The sequence below is a fragment of the Chaetura pelagica genome, unplaced genomic scaffold (genome assembly GCF_000747805.2).
Source record: "Chaetura pelagica isolate M959 unplaced genomic scaffold, ChaPel_1.0 scaffold10, whole genome shotgun sequence".
NCBI lineage: Eukaryota > Metazoa > Chordata > Aves > Apodiformes > Apodidae > Chaetura > Chaetura pelagica.
In genome coordinates this window covers 6389742-6412594 of record NW_009952263.1, presented here as the reverse complement: position 1 = coordinate 6412594, position 22853 = coordinate 6389742, and the positions used below count along the sequence as shown (strand labels likewise).

Genomic DNA, 22853 nt, shown 5'->3' with positions numbered 1-22853 from the left:
AACCTAAACAGGATAGAAGACCTCTGGTCCTGCTTCCTCCCCCATCCAAGGTAAAACCATAGTAAAGTACTGTGGAGAAATATTACAATCTCATCCTCCAAAAAAACTTTCACTATTCTTTTACCAGAATAACACTTTTTTAAAACCTGACAACTTCATACAGTTGAACTGTATCTGGATTCAGTGGTACATTTGCTTTATAGGGATGGAAAAAAACAGGATAAAAATCCAACAAATAAGGACTCCAGGATGAGCATTCAGCTTATGATTTTAAGGAGAACATGCTATTTAAGTCAAGAAATAATTTCTGGTTAACGTGTATGGAATTCTTTTTACACTGTAACATTATTTCCTGTGAGTACATAAACATGCTGCCCAACTTTTCTATAAAGGCAAGCTGGATTGTCACTCAACCATCTGCATTAAATGAGAGTGAAGAGAAAACCCCTTTGCAAGAACTGGCTTTGTTATTGATACTATCACTACCTTAATGAAATAAGGAAATTAGAAATGGGGGCAAAAGAAGATCAAACAGCCAAGACACATGATCAAAAAACTAGGACAGAAGTAATCTTTTCTTACCAAGCCATGGGGTTGTTTGAGAGTTTTTCATATTTGTTTGTTTTGGTTTAGTTTCATTTTTTTTAGTGAACATTCATCTTGGCAGAGAATTTACTCCTACAACTACCTATAGGCACATGAGCTGTCTTACTGAAGTCAGCTGGAGTCCATTTTGCAGGGTGCTTTTAGCAGATGTTTAATGCTTACTACAAAGTATGTGTTTACAGTTCTTCCAGACTGGTGCACTATCTCTCTGCACCTGCCAAAATTTAAATGACAACTGGCACAATGGCAGCTAAGCATATACTTACAAATCTTGCCTTGTATTGGATGTACAATGAGAATGCAAATGTTACACCTAGATCTTTCTCATAGAAAAATAAAAACAAAAACCCAATCCCTTTGCCAGTAAATTGTTCACTGCTTGAAATGGACTCCACATAACCCACCTCTGCTGTTCAAATGGGGTTTTTCCCAGCATGGAGACGCTTGGGTTACTTGCTCATTCCTCCATTCCCATGTATTAAAGATTTATTTTTAAAAGAAATACTGAACACACAGGTGTCATGAGATTTACAGATAACTCCTTTAGAAAGAAGCTAAACGATTTTAGACTATTGTACTACCTTTTCTCATTTTTCTTTGAAATGTAATTTTGATACCATGTAACTAGAAAAAAAGCTCTTCTACTCTGAAAGAAATCTGTATCAAAGGGGAGAAAACTCTGTATTCTCTGCAAAAATGAAAAATCTCACAGACCAGTTTTATTGTAAACATTTTCATAATACTGTTGTGCAGCAGGTAAATGGAATTTCTATTCATTACTCTCTGATCAATCCCATCTCCAGCATCTAAAAATAAAGACATGTTGGTAGAACAGCTCCAAAGCCCCAAGTTTCTGAACAGAAAAGCTATTTATTATTGTTATAGTTTAAAATTATGTTCATCAAAATATGATGAAAATGAAAGGTAGATTCATTCAGTAAATGAAAACTGTTATCATAATAATAAGAGGAAAAAAAATACCGTGTGTATGCTTGCCATTCATATAATAATAAAAAACTATAGCTAATAGCTCTTTTTCTTCAAAGCTATCTTTTCTTTAAATCTCAACATTAAATCTTTAGTTTAGCATGTTTTTACTTCAAAACCTGGTGGAAATTCAGAATTACCCAAGGAACAGTGGAACATAGCTCTGCCTATTCCCCTCACATTGCAGAAAAGCACTTCTAAAGTGCAGTGGAACTCTGACTACTTATTATTTCTTGAAAAGCCTCAGTAGAGCACTTTGTGATCCTCAGCAATAATAACTATATGCACTGGAAGGAGAATAGACCATCATAAAGATATCCACAAATCTCTTCTGTGTGGTAGGGAAAAAGGGGAGAGATAACATCCCAGGTTAATCAATGGGCTTTTGGATCATAAACTCCCCATCAATCAGCAGCACTGGGATTATTTTAAAAATCAGGTGAATATTAAAAGTGGAAAGTGAAAGATACTCAGCAAGAAAGTCTCCCCATTCCATAAGTGGTATATTGATCTACTTTGCTAGATGGGAGAGTTACAACAACCTTCTACTGAACAGCACTGGCAAATTGGAGATAAAGCCTCTATCACTTGAAGGTGTGAAGGGTGTCCTGGTTTGAGCCAGGTTGAGATCAGATTTCTTTTTATTATTTCTTTTCTTCAGTGAACTCTCTTTTAAGCGGCTGAAAGTAGCACTAGCTGAAACTTGCTGAAAGTAGCACAGCAAGTTTTCCAGCTAGTGGACTGATAAAGTTCAGTACTTATAGATACTGCTAAGAGACCAAGGACACTTTGATCACTTATTGCATCTACTTCTTTGAACACTAAAGGAGCAGAAGAGTCATATCTACAACCCTCCTGTAGGGAGCAGCACACTAGACAGACACCAAAATTGGCAAACCAAAGTATTCCGTGCATATATTTATGTAGAACTCAGTACAAAGTCAGGGATCATGGAAATCAAACCCTTTGTTCTTCTTCTTCCCTTCTTCCTTTCATGGCCAGTGTGCAGGGAGGACTCTGCCTATCCATCTCCTTTGATCCCTAGGCCCATGTTCCTGTATATATTTGTACTTATTTTCTTTTATCATTATTATTAGTTAATTAAAGCTGTCTAGTTTAGTTTTCAATCTGAAAAGTGTCTCTCCTTATTCTCTCTCTTTTCTCTACCTGGGTTGGGAGGGGGAGGAGATCAAGAGCATTAGTGTCTTCCATTTAATTGCCCATCCTGAGGAAAATCTTGACTTAGGGACAACTATATATCTGGTTAACAGCTTTTCTTCTAAGAGTTTGCTGTGAACAGTCTAAATCAATAGTTTTCTTCTGGAGCCAGTTTTTTAGACACCATAGATGACACTGAAAATGGCCACTGCTTCTTCCTCCTCTCTTTTTTGGAATCCTTTCTAAGAGCATCAGAAAAGGGCCAGTATGGGAGCATATGCAGGAATATGCAGGAAAATGCCTAGCTCCTGTCAGCTGGAAAATTTTTCACTCAATGTATCAATCAAAGTTGTGTATGTGCTACTGAATAAGTCATTTTAATATGTCATTTTCATATGTAAATTAAGAAGAACTAAAAAACAACAGGTAGTAACTGAAAGCATTTGGTAGAGTAAGGTAAATTTCCACCAGCAATGGCCATGTCAAAAACTTCCTGGAGAGACTGAAATACCAGAAGAAAATGTATTGTACTCTGTCAGGTTTTTTTCTGCACACACAATGATCCTGGAGAAAGAAATAAAGGAGTTAAATTCTGAGAGGCTTTTCTGTGACAAAACAGGTATTCCTTGGCAAGGAGTACCACTGAACAGCTTCCTTGCATGATTATGAGGGACTGGTTTTCTCTGTATATCAGACACCATCTCCAGTTCAGCTTGCTCTACTTCATTCCTGGAGGAGTAAGTTGGGAGTCAACTGACAAAAAAAGAATATTTTTTTTTTTTTTAAGTTTGTGTTGGCAGGACAGGAACATTAAAATTACAATTCTGGCTAGACAGAGATATTGCTTTAAGTATAGAAAAAGCAAGGTAGATCCACAAGGACTTGAAGTATATCTGAATAATTTCTAACAGTTGTAGGGTGAAAAGGAAGGCAAAGATAATCAGGACTGGTAGAAGAATTAGGACCCAGCAAATATTTCAGCCTTATTAGCAGTAATGGATCAATCCATTTTCCTATTTACACTCTGTGCAGCACAACTGAAGTTGATGAGCTTGCAGGGATATATCCACAGGGAAAATCTGGCTGGGTGTATAAACACTACCAAATAATTGTGTTTATTTGAAGCATCCGACAGCCTTTTCATCTCCTGAGCCACAAACTGAAATCACAGTGTTTCATTTAGGTTCAATTTATGCAAATTATGGCACATCCTAGAAAATAAGTACATATTTCTAATCTGATACAAAATTATCAACTTACATCAGAATTAAATCTCAGCTGGCAAATATTGCATGATATGATTTGCTTTCTTCGATGAGGAAGAGGAACCCCAAATGTATGATTTATTACAGCTTTTTGAATTGGGTCCATCTGTGAAGAGAGAGAAAAAAGAAAAATAAAAGCTTTTGCTGTTCCACTGTGTGTTATGTTATCTATAGTCTCAAAACAGATTATGCATCATGCCATATCATACTCCACACTAGAGAAAACGATTATTTTTCTTTAAAAATGAATATTTGTTCTTTGTGCAATTTTACAGAGGTTATACAGAAAGGAACAAAGAAAAATGTCATTAGCTAACTTGAAATACTTATCCTTAGTGCAATTCCATATGCACCAATCTCCTTTCACTGAAGAAACCTAAAAGCTATAAATATTGAACAAGTTCAAAGCAAGTATTTGAATGTTGAACAAGTATCAAAACACCAACTTATCTTTCTTACATAATAGAAAAGCTAGTTCAAGAAATTAAACAAGAATATTTTGAATAAAATTACTAAGCTAAGCATCAATGGAAATATTAGTATTATATACAAATAATTCCACAATAACACACAATAGCTCCGTATTATGAAGAAAAAAAAAATTACCAGGAACCAGTTAATCAATCTTTTCCATAAAACAACTGCTACACAAACCATGAAAAATCAAAATCCTTCAAAGATTTTTTTTTTTTTTTCACAGCCATTTAGAATAAACTATTTTGCATAAAACATACTTTAAGGATGAATTTTAAGCATCATGAAAAGGAGTCTTCTGAACTAACCTCTACCACAAACTGATCTGCCAATGTCTGCAAGTCAGGGTCCATAAGAAAATATAATATTTTGGTGGAGACCTTCACAAAATCTACTGAACAGACTTTTTTACATGTAACATTGAAATAAACTTCCCCAAATTCATTGATTAAAAAAAAAATAAAAAATCTTTTCTTCACAAGAACCATTTGATGACTATTTTTGAAATCTAGTAATAACTTTATGGCAACTTGGTAAAGCCACTGACAGTTTCTACCTTTAAATTGCATTGTTAAAAATTCACAGATTCTGGGGACACAAATACAGCTAATTGTCTAACTCCGATGATAACCAGTATTCACACAGCATAATTTGTATGTGTCTTGAGAAAAATACACTTTTTTCCTATGTTCGTATCCCCATTATTCACTTTTTTAAAGTCTGTTAGCAAAGGGTTATTTGATAAATAAAGAATCAGAGCTTTTCCTCAGAGTAATCAATTATTCATGGAAGCTGTAACAGTAGACAGTCATGGCCCCTATGGCAGTGAATCCAGAGCAGATCACTACAGAAATTTTGCATCACCTGGCAGCTGTTCAGTGTCAGATATGAAACAGTTCATTAAACTAATGTCTGTTGAAAAGACATTTAGATTGGTTTAAAAAAAGAACCAGGAAAATGGCAGAGCTGTATAGAAAGGTTTGGAAACCATACTCAATTTGAACATACTTCTCAATTTGATGTGTAAATGAAGTAACACACATTTCTGCAACCACCAGCATAAAAGAACACCAGTTCCACCTAGAAACTAAGGATGCCACTGTAACATAACCACAAAACAACACTGATTGCTAAGGTCAGAGCCTATGAAGCTCTGAAACATTCCAGCATGCTGTGGAAGACATTCTCTGGTGATCAAACCATGTGTTAGGGGCACTCGTTATACTTAGTAACATGATCTTGAAAAAGCCTATGGTCCAAAAACACTATTATACAGACCAGAAAGACCACCACCAAATATAAAAGTAAACAGACAGTAACAGCTCTTCTTTTTTGAACTGATCCACCAACCAAGAGGTGAATTCTTATGCCAGCAGAACCAGCAGACCTGTACCTTGTAATTTTCAAAACTAAAGCATAAGCTCGTCTTAATCAATGTTATTTCACTGTTGCTGAAGTTTGGAGACTGCAGGTCTAAAATAGGGAAACCTCAAGCTCAGATATATTAATAATTCAGCACATGGTAATAAGAAATTGTGCATTCTTCAATTCAGTGTAACTGTTTGTCTTAATATTAATCAGAGTTGTGAGGTACTATAAGCTTTGCTTTCAGTGTTAACATGTTAAACTCTTTCACATTATCTCACAAGTACCTAAAGTTAAGAAAGCCAACAAAGAAACTCTTTAAGGGTTATATGAAAGGTACCTCCATGATTCGTAGAATGGAACAACTAATTTTTTAAATTGGATTTACCCATCTTCAGAGTAAGAATTCTAGCACTAAATGGCGTTGGATTTCTGGGGCAAGCGATGCTCACATATTGAGACCGAGAAAAATAACTTTTCAAAACAGAAAAACCATGCATGTGTAGAATAGCTGGTTAATTTTATATTGAATTCTATTTCACTCTCCTGGAAAAATGTGGAGTTTCTTTCTTAATCACTCCACAGATTTTTTTTCTTGTTTATCTCCTTATGCAGAAATCCATCTGCAGTTCCCTTTCCCTTTGTAAAGATGCACACTTCTAGATATAGATGTCCATGGCTTATTGTGAACTGGATTCTTTTGTTTGTGGCTCTAAATGAAGAAGTGTTCTGGATAGCCTCCAAGTTGATTAAGAAAAGTTGCTTCAAAGTAAGAATCTCCTCTGCCAATTGCTTTTTGATACTGCAAAGCAGAATTAAACTTAAAACTTTGCCCCAGATTCTAATGATTTTTAGGGCAGAATGTTGGAGTGGTATTTCACATGATTATTTTTGCCTGGACATTTAATTTGGGAAACACCATCAGTCCATACATTTCAAATAAACATCCAAAAGCACCAGATAAGCCTTGAGAAGTTACATGCAGGAAGTTTGAGAGAGGTAACAGGATACTTAGGTACTTCATGATAAGCACTCAGATCTCATAGACACTGGAAGATAGAAAGGAGTCCTGCTGAGAGTCAGAGGAACAACGAGAGGATGCTGATTGCCAGAAAATAGAGAACAAGGATTGAAGGGAAGTATAAAGAGGAAAATAATCGCATGTAACTGAGATAATCAGCAAGTGGTAAGATACTTAACAGAATCTCCAAGCACTTCCAGGTTCACTGAATGTTACTAATTACACATATAAATTGTATTTCAACTAACGTAAGAGGTATTTGCTTTCAAAATAAGAGTTATCATTATAAACTTTGATAAAACCTGCTTTTTACTCATTACTAGTGTTTTATCACAATTGCTGAGTTTTTATTTTATTTCTTATATTTAACTGACTTAATTTACTCCCATTCACAGAGGACAGAGAGGTTTGCAATTCACATGAAAGATTATGATCCAGTTGTCAACGTTGTGCACGACAGCAAGGTTTGCAAGATGTCCCTTTACTTCTTGCCAATGCATTTTCACTGTGAATTACAACACAAAGAGAGTGAGCTGCCCTGTGTTTGACTTGTTCTCTACCTATTGCTTTTCTACTCACCAATGCTTACTATGTCACACAGGCTGTGTCACATTTTTCCTTGTGATCAGTCTAGAGGTAGCTCATTGCCCAAGGCTCACTGCAAACCACAAGGTAACTGTTTGGGCAATAAAGATAAATGTGAAAGGTTTCGTATTTCATTCAGTTAATTTTTTATTTTCAATGCATAAAATGCACAGCAATCATACTGTCTGTTTTAACTAGTCAAGCAGAAACTTGTGGCAACATGATACTATTTACTTTGATCAAACACTCTACTCCCTTCCCAAGGTATTCAGGGCCTTACCATGCTTTAGCAAAATCCAGGCTTAAACCAACAGCATGGCAGACGCTGGGCTATTACTTAATTTTCTTAGCTTTCAACTTCCTGCTCTCAGTTGGTTTTGCTTGCTTCTTTCAAATTCAACTTTGTCAGAGCAACAACTTAAGCCACGGTCTTCTATAGCCTAGTCTCCATCTCATTGAATTTTGCTATCTGCACAAGGCAGTACCTAGGCTGGTAACTTTACCTACACAGAAATTTGGTCATTTAGAAATTTAAATTTCCCATAATTTCCATGAAAAATTATTAAGTGTTGTTTGGTTTTGTTGTTGTTGTTTTTCTTAATAATTTTTTTATGCTGAAACAGAAATTTAAACACATTGATCTTTCTGAATTTCAACATATTTTAAATAAATATTATTTTTTTTACTCCTTTTTATGTGACTTCTTATCCCAGAGGGATAGAGGTAAGCCTAAGTTAAAAAAAACAAGTCAATAGCAAACGAAAGCATGCAAGTTTGATCCATAAATGCTCAAAGAACAAAATTATATAGAAAACAAAGAAAGTTATTTTAATTTAAATTTTGAATTGTGTATTGAAACGAAAGGGCATGAAATAAGCATTTCAAATGCTTGAGGTTGGCAGTAGACTAATAGAATTGCACCAATATCTATAAACAAAAAATCCAGGTCAAAGGATCAAGATAATGTAGAGGCCCTGTTCAGAACATATGGTAGGCCTAAAACAAACAAGTAAGAAAATATTTTTACCTTAGAGCCAAAGCAATCAGCTGCAAAAGATTGACTTAAATCTCTATGGTCCTATTCTAAGAGATCAGAAAATCTCATTAGGTCACTGAAGCTCTCAGGAAAAAAATGCTGTAGAACATTTTAGTGGTAGTTTACAAAAAAATCTTCCACCAAAAGACTGACTTCCATTAGTCCAAAGGTAAGGGAATTCAGTGACACAGCTACCAACACCTCTCAGTACTTCTTAAAATCCAGATGCTAACACAAAGCAATGTTACAATGAAAGTTACATTAAAAGAATTATATTCTGAGTACGGTTTCTTACCATAGGTCTGCATTTCCAGAAACATATTCAAGTACAAAAATGAAGTCAAACAAGCACACTGTAATATTATTATAATTGCAAGCAAGGTACTAGTATTTCCACATGTGATCTGAGACTTATGTGAACATCGTAATTAAAAAATTGATAACAAATTATTCTATGATTCTAAATAAAGATATCACAGTGGGGGCTCCTTTCATTCATTCTCTTATTGTTCAAGAAATGTTGAAACTAATAAGAACATTGGAAACACTGTAAATTTTGTACCAACCACATACACAATGCCTTATGAAACAAAAAAAAAGGACAAAATATTATTGTATCTTCTACAGTTTATAGTTACCACTGAACTTAAAACCATTTCTAAAATTGCATGACAGATGCGGTTTTAACACCTCACAGTTCAAATAGAAAACTGCCTACTGCATTTTATTTGTGATGTATTAGTAGAAACCAAGAAGACCAGTTGTTACTAAAGCTATAGGAAAGCTTCTCAATCATGTAAAGTCATTGTTGTTTATAACTGAGGGACTTTTTGATCAATAAATTCTCTCAGGGCATAATTTTACTATTTCCAGTTGAGATTTTAGCAGTTCCTCTCTGATCTCAGTAACATCAAGAATTCACAATAATTTCCCTGGCACTAACGCTAGTAATTTGTACAGATGCAGCATGTTATATCATATTATATAATATTATATTGCATTACATTACATTATCATATCATGTCTACTCAGAAACTCTGATGTTTTGGAGAACTGCTGGACATTCAGTGTTATATTGCCCATATAGAGTGCCCACGTTATGGGCACTGTTCAGCTGAGTGGTAGTTGCTTTCCCTCCAGGATGTACTGGGCACCTATGCAGCAACACATTAAAGCTGGGCAAAGCATTTGCAAAAGGCCTAAAACTTCTAGAAGGTATTGGAACTACAAAGTATCGAACACTGCAGTTCACCTATGTGTGTGCATATCCATCTACAACCTCTTGAAAGTGTTTATCAACTACGCATGATAAAGAATAATAATCTGTGCAGCATATGTAGCAGGTCTGATACTCTGCAGAAGTGTCAGACCTACAACTTACACTCTACCTGATGTATTCTTAATATACTCGTGTTCAGGTCAGAAACAGAACAGTTCAACAATAGCTCAATGATTTGATCCTAAGTATATTTGACATTCTATATTTCCATAAGAGATATGCCCCATTGTTAGGATTAGCAGTCCAGGTTTTTCTTTTATAACATCTTGATAATGTGTGAATACAAATCTTATAAACTAACGAAAGAACACAATTTAAAAGGAATGATGGGAAGAGATTAGTAAGCATAATTAAACACAAAAAAAATGTGTTCAGCAGTATTTCGGTTTGATGTGTAAGTAGAACAATATGATGTCAAACAGTTAAATTCTATGTTCTAGATGTGCCACCATGCATGGTTTATCCTTTTACAGCTAATTTATTCAGATTTATCCTAGTAATTATGGTGAATAATTATGCAGTGAATTGAACTCAGCATAACACATCTTTTCTTAGTGTCTACCACTTCTGCTCTTATCAATAAAATAGGGTAGAACCAACCTGATCCTTTCATGTACAAAGAAGAAAAATATTACTCAGCCTAGTTAAATATAAAATAAATAATACAAAATATCTGTAGTAACTACAGTAACGTGCAGAATTTTTGGAAGCAATTTTCTTTAAAGAAGTAGTAGTTATCAAAAAGAAAACTAGTCACTTCCCAAATGATATAACTGCTTTATGCAACTTGAGTAGTACTTCAGAGTGAATTTCCAGGGAAAACATTTTATTACCCTTGTTTATTGTCTTGTAGCTATTTCTCTTTTTCTTTTTTTTTATTTTTTTTTATTTTTTTTTTAAATTTAATAGAGCTATTTAAGAGTAGCAGTTGTCCAGTCAACTGCCTGATGTCACTTCAGTATTTCTCTCTTGCTTTCTCTTTTTGTTATTTTTTTTTTCTTGTAGATTTTTCTACTTGGCAATGAGATGCTGAGGCAGCAGGAGTATTTCTGGCAAACTGCTTGAATATACAGAAACCGGTCAGAGCAAAAGGATTTGCATTCACAGTGGTATTGCACACAAATACTGTACCCACACAGAGATTATGCAAATCCTTATACTTTGATTGTCTAATAATAGTTGTCAGTCAAAATACAAGAATTTGCATATGCCAAGGCTAGTGAGAAACAATCACACAGTGGTTGTGCTAATCAAACACACTAAACAACATGTGAGGGACTGTCAAACTGGAACAAATCTGTGTATGTATGTGTACATATGCTAAATACAGGACACAGCATTATTCACATACATTGCTAAAAGAACATTGAGATGACAGACCAAGCCTTTAAAAGCATGAAATGCAAATTTTTAAAAATATTGTTATGAATTCACATTTCTGCCATATGTTCATATATTCTCCTGAAAGATTCTGTTTCTGTTCTGTTCAGATGATGGACAATGTTCAGTCAGTGAGCAACTGCTCAATGTTGTGTTTTGTTCCAGAGGTTCCATGAATAGCCCTAGACCTCATTTAATGTCTCAAGCTGAAATCTCGCTCCCAGTGGGAATTCTCAGCCTACACATTTGGTCTCCTACAGTCCTTATAGATGCAGAATCTGAGTACTTCCCAATTATAATTAACTTATTTTAAAAACTTCTTTGCTGGATAAAAGACTGTATTTTCTCAGAAATGAAGAATAAAAGTGTACTCTACTATCATCTTTTATATGTTCACCACACAGCTTCTGACTTCAGATTCATATGTGAAGGTGCTACACAGACTTACAACTGCAAGTGGGACTCAAAATCCATAAAAAGTTGTCTGAAAAAAGTTTGGGTTAAATGACTTGTCTTGCATCTCTCAGAATGACTCTCCAGGGTGGTAATCAACTGGTTTTCTGGAATGGGATGACCCTTTTTTTTCCTTTAGTCCTATCTCATTCAAAACATGTTTTCCAGCTTCTTCAGCAAATAGAGCAGTAATACCATCTTTCAAATTACAAAACCATGATTGTTCCCCAATTCTACCAGATCTAAAAAACTCTCCCAAAGGAGAGAAGATGTAAGGCAACAAAATGTGGCATGTTTGTCATATCGCTCAATTATTCAGTAGACAATGCTCAATACAGCAGTTACAGCATAGGAAAAGACTAACATGAAACAGATCATCTTGAAAGTAGGAGAATTACTCACTCCACTTCTAGTAAGCAGTACCAAAGTGGTGTGGAAAGAAGGGGTGCATTGCTTCTTTCCAGCTGCTCACTTAAATGAGCAGTGGCAGACAATAAAAATATGATTAAACCCAGAACAATTGCTTAAAGCAAAAAGAGATAAATGTTATACTCTCTCTAAAGATATCAATAAAGAAAAAAAGCAAAGGTGCACAAATGCCATTTGTTTTCTCAGCTTCAGCCAAGAACAAAGAAGAAATGAGCTCATGAGAAAATAAACACATTTTTAAAAACTATGGGCATTTTCATGCTTTGTGCTTAAGAAAAGAGCTCAGAACAAAAGGCTGGCAGGCATAATGAGGGTTATACAACAAATTCCCAATAGCACCATTCTTATGTGAATGAATCTCAGCAAACAGGACCAAATGTTATAATTGGTATTAAATAATAGTGGGTCTTTCTAATCATAACAACAATAAAGGCAGGATGTGTGCAAGACAGAGAACTGGCGAAGAGGCACTTGATTCAGTCTTACAAGTGAAGCACTCATAAGTACTAGAGTTCAAATTCTGCAAACTACTACATGTTTTTCAGAGAAGTGATTGTACATAGTAGGAAAATAATTCTGCAGTGTATCCTTCTGGTCATGCTGTTATGCTTTTTTTAGCTTATTTTAAAAATTCTTCTCTTTTACCATGTTTATTTGGTGACTCAAAAAAAGCTATTAAGAACTAGGGTGTGAAGTATAATCAGAACATTTAATAAAGCACATTCTTACCTGAAAAAGTCCAAGGGATGCTTCAGAAATTCTTAAAATGCTCTATCAATGCATTTCAAAATCCATCTTAGTGAATTAAGATTTAACGTTGAGTGAAGTTACAATTCTTAAGCTGTGCTTGTAGCACCAGAGAGTAAGAGACTAAAAAGTGACTCCAAGACATCATTTAATCTACACCTTGCAACATGAAAGGAAAAAAAATATTACAGGCACAGAATATTTTTATCCAAGGTTTTGGCAAGGGTGTGAAAGAATGAGCAAATATTTTCATTAAATAAAGACTAAAATACAGCAGTTGAATCTTGGAGAGACACATTTTTTAGATTCTAATTTTATAACTGTTTCAGAGAAAAACATTTCAACGTTTCAGCTGAAATATTTACCAAAGCTGCTCCGCTTGTTTAGCTACTAGGTCTCTGACAACCCGTTACAACAGACTAATTAGAAAATTATTGATTTTTTTCTTCCCAGTTCTTAAATGTACGTCTGTCCACCCTCAAAATCTGGTAGACACATTTCACTTCAGGTGCAAGTGTAGACATTTCTGCCATAATTATTTGACCACAGGCAATTTTTCTCTCTTTTTATTTTATTTTTTTTTAGTCAGCACTGAAAAAAGCACATAAAACATCATCTCCACTCCCTTCTCTCAGAAGAAATGTTTGACTGTCCTTCTTAAGAAAATTCAAAGGTATAAATCTATGTGACCAACTGTCACTATATTGTCTCACATCTTAAGATTCAAGACAATTTTGTTTGAATTTATTTCATCACTAGTAGACAATACAGAAAAATAATGTTCCCCAGACTCTTCACATATGACAACTGAAGTGTAATAGAAGTGCAATAGTTTTCACATGCAGCTGAATATACCCTTCTTACAGGTAGTGGATAACTATGAGGATAAATAATGTGCACAGCATATTCATCAACCTCATACAGTTCACTAAGAGCATTACTTCTCTTCTTGCATGCAAAAAATATTTTAACTTTGCTTGGCCCACAGCGCATATGGTCCATAGGATAAGTCATTAACCTGCTTACTTCCTCCATTACATTATTATCTCTAAAACCTGCCAGAACTTTTGAATCAGGTTGAGACTGTGTGTTCAGGAAACTCACTTCCGCTAGGAGAGAGAAACATGGAATTGGAAAATGGAAAAAAAACACACAGTAATTTTTCTTTATATCAAGAGCTTATATAATAATGAAAATAAACCTTGCTATGCTTAGTATGCACTACATATCCATAAACAGCACTACAATTTGGTACCAAGCTGAGCAAAATCCCAGGAAAATGGGAAGAATGGATGGTCAGAATGTGGCTTGCATTGTAATAAGATATTTATAACTCTCTTCTGCTTCAGACTCTTTAGGATGCAGAAACTAGGAAAAAACAGGAAAAAAATAATTTAGATCAAAGGGAGATTATTATATTGCTAACCAAACTCTCCACCAGCTGAAACATCTGACATTTTCTCCATTGTACAAACCCAAAATTATATTCCCTTTTGATGAAAAGACCACACTTTTACCTGCAGTAGGGACCTACGTTGTGACTGTACTTTTAGGGCAATTCTCTACAGATTGCCACAGAAGTTCATTCCAAGTCTCCTTTCTGTCTTAGTGACTGAATCATTAGTGCAACCCTGAGTGCACAGAACATATGTGGAAAATATAGTTATGGCTCATTCAGTACTTGAAGTGCTTAATACCTTCCTACCCATCTCTAAAATGTGATGCATTAAATAATTCTCAACTTGTTTTTATATAATTTTGAAAAAGATGGAAAGTTAAAAGCATACTTTTCTATGCAATTTAATCTTTGAAGTTTTATCTGAATAAGTCAAAATTAAAATTTAGAAAAAAGGATTGCCAGGGAAGCACCAGTCTGACCATGACTTATGAGCTTTTTGCAGAACAAACCAGAATAAAAGGAAACATTCCTTCCAGCATTCCTTCCTGCTACTACCATAAGCAAATACTAATATATCTGAGGCACAAGAGGCCTTCAGTTTCTGGCACTACTTCATCTAATTTTGGGGTTTTTTCTGTTGTGAAAGGACAATATAAGAAGGGAGAATGCATTCACTTTACTGTCATGGCAGATTGTGACATGGTTCCTTTCTGTATTAGTGATTTGGCTTGGACATAGTTCACTTCTTTCTGAATTCTCTGATTGTGTGAAGATACTTCATTTTGATTTTGACATCTCTATTATTTTAGGTCAGGCAAACTCAAACTGGATGCCCTTATCCCATATCAACTCTGACTTCATTGGTGATGCTTAGATCCTGACACACACCAGATAGTCAGAGGTTTATTGACCAGGTGAGGACTGTGGTGCAGGTCCAGTCTGTACAAAGGGATGCTCTGTGCAACCCCAAATGAACTCATACATGCAGGTGAGAAACAGAATTCGGACAAAAAGGAAGGGACACTGAGTCACTATTCCAAACAAGTGGCCTTGAGAGTTCTTCCATCTCCTCAGCCAACCCTCAGGCAGAAGGGCAATATCACCCAACATTCAGTCATCCTAGCTAGCCATTGAGTATCTTGAATTAAATGGGTTGAAAAGGTTTTAATGTATATTATGACCTTAAACACAATAGGAAGTCTCATCTGAATATTTTACAGTGCTTTACAAAGAGCACTTACAGACAGTTAGTTAACATATGAAAACTGAACTTCTGGCAAATCCACTTGTTCTTACTCACAGCCTTATGCCCTAGCATTAGGACAGCACAAGAATAATTGATTCAAATAACTGATGTCTGGAGTACCTCACACAAGTACCTATGGTTGTGAAGATGGCAATGGTATTGCCTGTGAACTGTCTACTTGCTGCCTGTAAGTCAAGTACTTCAAGGCTTCTGTATTGCTAGTGTACCTTTTCAGAAAAGAAACTCCACAATGCAGTAACAGCCTTTGATGGAACAAGTTCAAACCAAGACGTGACCTTGGATCTCAGCTTTGACAATTATGTTCAGATCTTAATGCTTAGGCAACTGCACAAGTTCATGTGCCAGGATTAATCATTAATTACCAGAACCTTTATGACACAGTTAGAAATACAGAAAATATAATCTTCATCATACAGATAGGAACTGAGAGTAAGTAAAAGTTCAAGGTCACTGTGGAGGTTTGTGCCTAAATGTAGAGTTGAAATCACCACTTCCTCCACCAATCCTTTCTTACTAGCTCAGAGCAGCACCCTTGGCCTAATCCTCACTACACTCAGTGTGGCACCCGGTTCTTGTTTCAAAGGACAGTCTGACCTAGTGGGAGGGCAGCTTTTACCTTTGCAGCTCTCAGGAGTATCTGCAGGCACAAACAGTTCTGTTATGGGACAAGACAGCTAAAAAAAACTAAAAATCTTTGTGAAGCAACTGCAAACTTCAGGGCTCCAAGCCTCTATGCTTCTTTTCTTGTTTCTTTTAAACATTACTGAGAAAACCATACTTATTGTAATCTCCTTGCAATATGCATAGCAGATTGCCTCTGAAATGGTTGTGTCTGCAGCTTGCAGGAAGATGAAGCCAGGAGACTCAAAAAAATAATTTAGAAACAACAGGGTAGTCCATTACATGGAAATGGACTTGTATCTGCTCAGACCCTTCCACACATGAGAATTTTAATTTTTTTTAAAGACATTTGTGCAGTCACCAAATTTAATGAATATTTAGAAAGTTTTTCTTCTTTCAGTCTCTAAAAAATCTTCAGTTCACACTCTATATGAGGAGTCAAACAGCACATTTGCAGCATGAAGCAGCGTTAACTGATCGCAAAAAATCCAGTATATTCTTGAGAGCCATCCATTAACTGTTCACCAAGAGCATTTCTGAAATACCATCATTCATGTAAGTGCTTATTGTCAGAGTTATGATTACTGAAATGGTATTAGCAGTGTAAATTATTTTTCTTTCTGTAACTTCTTGTCTTTCTCATTATTAACTGCAACTGGATGTTTCACACTTTCAGTAGCATTATGCACTTATCAGGTTGGGGATTTGTCACATCAGTTTTATAGTGATAAGACAATAAAAGGCACACGACCAATGTAGGGTTCCAAGGCCTTTTACCGATCAAAACAAATGAAGCCAAAAAAACCCAATGTGGCAAAAGCTTTTATGATACCAGGCAGGTCAGGTTTCCTAACTGTTAACATTAAACTCAAGTAGAACACACCATTTCCTGGCTGCTCTCTGGAAGACGAGCACCTCATCAAATTTAGTCCTGTCTGAGGCTGGTACCTGAATTTGTACTCCAGTTTGGCCCAAAAGAGTGACTTTTTTGTCAGACTTCTAACCAGGGCATTCATGACAACTATAATGTGAAAATCATGATGACATCTTCTGGCAGTAAGTTTCTCCTCTTTGGAGCTTCCACAGAAATCAGACACAGACTACATGCACTTTCCTTAATACCCTTCAAGCAGAATGAACACTTTGCTAATCGTGGTCAATTACTATGCAAATATCCACTAATTGCACCAGTCAAAAGGAAATCATGTTATGAAAGGTCTCTTACATACTGCAAGCAAAATAAAATTTAAAAAAAAAAAAGTGAAGTAAATACAGAAATGATAAATTACTACAAGGCATGAGGTAATTTTTAAGAAAGGGGGAAAAACTGATTTGCAGTCTGAATTTTCAAAAATCTATGTTGTTTACAATGAGATAAATATAAAAGAGCAAAGCTACAACTTTAAACTGGCACATTGCAAGTTCTGTGTTTCTATAATTATGCTTTTTCTGTCTAAGATTAATCAGAGTAGTTAATGATGCAAAAAATTACATTTATAATCCAGTCTGAATACAGCTGTACTGCAAGCTAAGATCTGAGTGCCATTAAGGTAGATGGAATTAATGGGCTGTCCCTAGCAATCTTTATATCTATCAGTTACTAATTAACATTCTTCTGCAAAGAATAATTTATGGGGGAAAAATACATACAGAAGCAATAACGTTAAAACTTGCAACACACTGCGGTCACAGGGTAGTTGTGCAGCTGTAATAGACAATGTGTTGTGCTCATTTCAACAGAGAACAAGAAAGCACCAACTGGCACTGCAATCAGTAAAATCTTTTATGTTAAGTCACTTATTTTATATGGCAGCAAATTATTACTAGCAAGGATGAACTTTTGTGGAAATGTCGACTTCAGCTAATAAAGGAAGGACTGAGCAGAAGTGGCAATAAAAACCTGGAAGTTAAATTAGCTACTAAGAAAAATGAACACTGTTATCTTTGTAGATAATGTAGCACATTCCCTGCTTCCAACATGACTCCCAACTTGATTACTGATTTTATGCATTCAGTACTCACATTAGTTTTAAAAGTGTTTCTACCAAACCTTTACCACAATGTTTAATTGGCTCTCTTTCGCTTTTGACTTTATGACATAAAATGCACTGCATAATTCTTTTGTGTCTTTTAAAAGATTCTCCTTATCTTCTTGCCTGTGAACCTACACACCATCACTTCACATACCAGGAAATAATGGTAGAGAATAAATCTTAAAATGAACACCAGAGCTTCAGAGGTCTCATTTATTTATGGAAAACAAAACAAAAAACTCCCAACAAACCAACAAAAACACACACCCCAGCCTCCTCAGAACACCCTTCTCCTGCCCACAAAACCACTGCTAGGAACAGACACACACATGGGTGAGTTGTGGCATGAATCAAAATCAAATGGTGACTGTTACATCTGAAAAATACTACCTTCATTAAAGGCAGTAGTCACTGGTAGTTTTAAACCAATACTGAAATACTTAGGCCTTACTTACAGCACGAGAAAAAAAATGTTAATCATTCTGAATTTATACTTACAAAATCCAGCTTAGAGTTAATACTTTGAATCACTGATAACAGCATTATTCCAAGTAAACATCATAGAATTAAGATGATTTTAATCTTCCCAGCCCTTTACCAAAAATGGTATAAAAGTACAACATGCTATATTACTACCAAAAATGGTAAGAATAATATTAGTGGCATTTATATAAGTGAGATTCATTAACTAATAAATGCATTCCCTACATTTTGTACATTCCCTGTCAGCCGCAATGAATTTTAAGTTTATATTATAGATGTGACAATCGACACTAATTACAATTTAATGTCTTGCAATTAAAGTTGCAAAGCAGCATTTAGTATATTTGCACATTTTTTCCAACTTATCCAGTAAGATGGTAGGGATAAAAAAAACACCTAACTTTAGAACTTACATGAACAACTATTTTGCACACACTCTAGATGATCAACAGATAAGATTTTTAATTAACTCACAAAGACTTAGCATATTTTACCACAGAGGGAAAAACTGACCCTGACCCTTGAGAAAATTAATTATAATGCTATTAAATATGTTGTACATTGGTAAGAATTCCATTCTAGTGCTATAAGAATAAGCACTAAGTAGTCTAACATACTGTATTGTGACTATCATCACCTCCCACTCCATCATGACTTCCCAAAAGAAAATACAGTCACATTCAGAGTTGCGTGTCTGGACTGTAGAATTTTGAGCAGTAGAGTAAGAGAAGTTCATTAGAAAGAAATACTGATTTACAAATGTTGATAAGCATGCAGAAAGAAGAAGAAAAAGCCTATAAACCCAGTATCAAAAAACAACAGATCTGGTGAACTTGCTGCTTCAAGAGCACAAAGAGAAATGCATAACTTAATTCTTTTAAGGAAACTGAATAAGATAATAGATAAACACTGTCAGGATGGAACTGACTGCAATGCAGTAAATGTTAAAGTACATGCCCAATATTTCCATTATACAGTCTGGCACATGTGCAATATAACTAAAAATATCAAATAGCATCTCTATTCAAATAAATGTGGGGTTTTTTTAAAGAGAATATTTTTAATGCTTCTGATTACAAAGCATATTCAGATACATATAAGAAAAATAAACACCACCACATTTTTTGGCTTTTCTCTGATGTTGTCTGTGCTAGCACATCAGATATGTTATTACAGGGCCCAGTAATGCTCTTATAGTGAAGTTTCTGGCAGGCTTCCCCACTGTAAGCTCTCTGTTTAGGATTTTATAAACATCCTGAATGATATGCTTTTGGTTCTGAATTGTATAGAAAGGAAAATAAGTTCCTTTCTAGGTAGGGTATTTATTGACCTAAAATCAAAAGTAAATGGAAAAAATATCTTCAAAAAGCATGTTAAAGACAATTGTTTATGTAATGCAAAAGGAAAATAAGACAATTACATGATAATACGATTCAATTTCTTGGTTATTTGCCTTTCATAATGAACACAATGTTAGCAAGAAAGTTGGACTGACCATTCTGCACAGTGGAATTCTACCTTTTAGCCATCTTTAATACATTGGGCTGATTCACCAGAAGCTGCTGGGCAGCAGGTCATTGTGCTTCCTTTTGATGTGCAAATTCAAGCTTAATGCTTTGAAGATTTAGGGCCTGAAGTCTGTACCAGATTCACAGCAATGTAACATTCTATCCTTTGGTGCTTTATCTGAATGCTATATATAATGGAGAATGCTTCCAAGAGTTGGACTAGGTGGTGTTGACTCTGTAACATGTTAGTGTGAAAAGCAAGTTTTTAGGCAGTTGATACACTAGAAGCTGCCTTTGTAATTCTTTCTTATATTATTTGTTTGTTGCTATGTCATCCTGCTTAAAAAAACCCACTATCCCTTTCTATATATTTTGCAAGCCACTTTTCAACCAACATTAGAAACAGTCAGAGTACAAACTTTTCAAATGCTTAATGGTCCTATAAATGTTGCCATAAACATCTAATTTTTAAACATATTATCTCCAGGTACTTTTACTTCATATTTACTTCAGGTACATATTTACTTTAAACATATTTACTTGAGGTACATATCTTAAGGTACTAACAATATGTATAATATACTGCAATAGAATGCCATTTTCACAGAATGGTTTGGGTTGGAAGGGACCTTAAAGATCTTCTAGTTCTAACACCCCTGTCATGAGCAGGGACACCTCCCACTAGACCATATTGCTCAAAGCCCCATGCAACCTGGCCTTGAACACATCCAGGAGGGTCATACACAACCTCCCTGGGCAACCTGTCCCAGTGGCTTATTACTCTTATGTTGAAGAATTTCTTCCTAATGTCTAACCTAAATCTACCCTCTTTCGGTTTAAAACCTTTACCCCTTGTCCTCTCACTACAAGCCCTTATACAAAGCCCCTCCCCAGCTTTCCTGTAGGCCCCCTTCAAACACTGGAAGGCTGCTATAAGGTGTCCTCAGAGCCTTCTCTTCTCCAGGCTGAACAACCCCACCTCTCTCAGCCTGCTTCATAGGAGAGGTGCTTCAGCCCTCTGAACATCTTTGTGGCCCTCCTCTGGACTCGCTCCAACAGGTCCATGTCCTTCCTGTGTTGGGGGCTCCAGAACGGGACACAGGACTCCAAGTGGAGTGTCATGCAAGCAGAGCAGAGGGGAGAATCACCTCTCTCAACCTTCTGGTTATGCCTCTTTTGATGCAGCCCAGAACATGATTGGCATTCTGGGCTGCAAGCACACATAGCCAGCTCATGTTGAGTCTCTCATCAATCAACACCCCCAAGTCCTTTTCCTCAGGACTGTTCTCAATCCATTTCCTGTCCAACCTATTTACATCTAACCTGCTTTTATCAAAATAAATTAACACAGTTCATCATATGATGGTACAAAAATACAGATGTAATTGCAAAAGCTGCAAGATTCCACTAGTTCTGATTTCATAATTCAGCAAAAATATGCTGAATAAACAACTTCCTTAAGTTAGGCCAGTAACTCAAGTTTGTGGAAGCTAAGCTGTTACTTTTATGAAGCTTGTTTCTATAAGTTTGCCTCTTTGCAAAGTGGCCTACAAAGTATTTCCACAAAATATGTGTCAACGAGCAATGAAGTGGCACAAGGATAAGGTATGCATGTCGCTTATGCCCCCAGTCTCTTTGGCAGCAACTTTCACAGGCATCAAAACTCCCGTTTTCTACAGCTCGCTCCACCTCAGACCTGCTGCAACAACCCCAATTCTCACTCATTCCCTGGGGACAGTTGCAATTACCTGTCTCCATAAATACATCTCTAAGGTGAAGAGCACCTCGTTTTGCTCTTTTCTCTGGGTGGGTGCCAAAAGCCCAACCAAACAAATTGGATCTCATTGCTTGCAACTGCTGTTACACAACACCTATGTAAACTGACCATCTCTAGAAAGTGCTTTAGGGTGTCCATGACAGAAGCAGATGAAGGGGCCTCAAAAAGTTCCTCACAGACAGAAGGACACCTTTTTTCCAAAAAGATACAACCAACAAGTAAAGAGAAGGCCTAAGCCTAGATAGATTTGTCTTTTAAATTTAACTTGGCACTTGGTGAACACAGTTACCTGTTTGGAAGAAACATCTAAACCTCAGCCAGGAGACAAGAGCCTTCCTCCTACAATTTCCCAGTCAACATGTCTAAGTATTCACTCTCTGTTCACTCTCACTCTCTAAGCAGGAATTTTTAATTGCTTTAATATTCTTTTTCTCTTAGGATCTAGCCTGCAAAACATAAGCTTGTTAACTGCGATGGCAACAAGAACATAAATATTTTCTGGTGAGAAGCTAATATTTTTTTCTATAAGGAGACTTAATATTCTTCCCAGAGATAAGGTGTATATCCTTCATTGTTTTCTTCAATATGTATTCTTCCCCTGAAACCTTGCTTGATTTCATCATTGAAGCAGAATAATACCAAACAGGTAATCTTACAGAAATACAGTATTCACACAAAATAACACAGCTTCTTCACAGCCACATATAAAAATACCTGTTTCAAGGTATTTTGCATTTATTTCTGGTGATGCTTTTGCTATTTCTTCTTCCTTTTTTTTTTTTTTTAAATTTTATTTTGTTTGTGGTTTTTTTGTTTGTTTTCTTTGTTGCTTTTTTTAAAAATATTTTTTTTCATAAATCAGGCATAGTTTATAACCAAATTCAAGTGACAATAGAAGAAATTTAATTTAGCAATGCTACTATAGCAGTGAAGTGTTACCTAGAAATAATTGGCTATAACATACCTCCCACAGTGTTTAA

At 35.6% G+C, this 22853-nt stretch overlaps 1 protein-coding gene across 1 annotated transcript in view; it reads right to left on the bottom strand.

Moving 5' to 3' along the window:
* The window catches only part of ZNF385D (zinc finger protein 385D), a 133954-nt gene that overhangs the window by 83700 nt on the left and 27401 nt on the right, over positions 1-22853 (bottom strand). The window contains exon 4 of the mRNA XM_010007625.1: positions 4012-4122. Within this exon, the coding sequence (XP_010005927.1) occupies positions 4012-4122 (111 nt within the window). The remainder of the gene's footprint in view (positions 1-4011; positions 4123-22853) is intronic.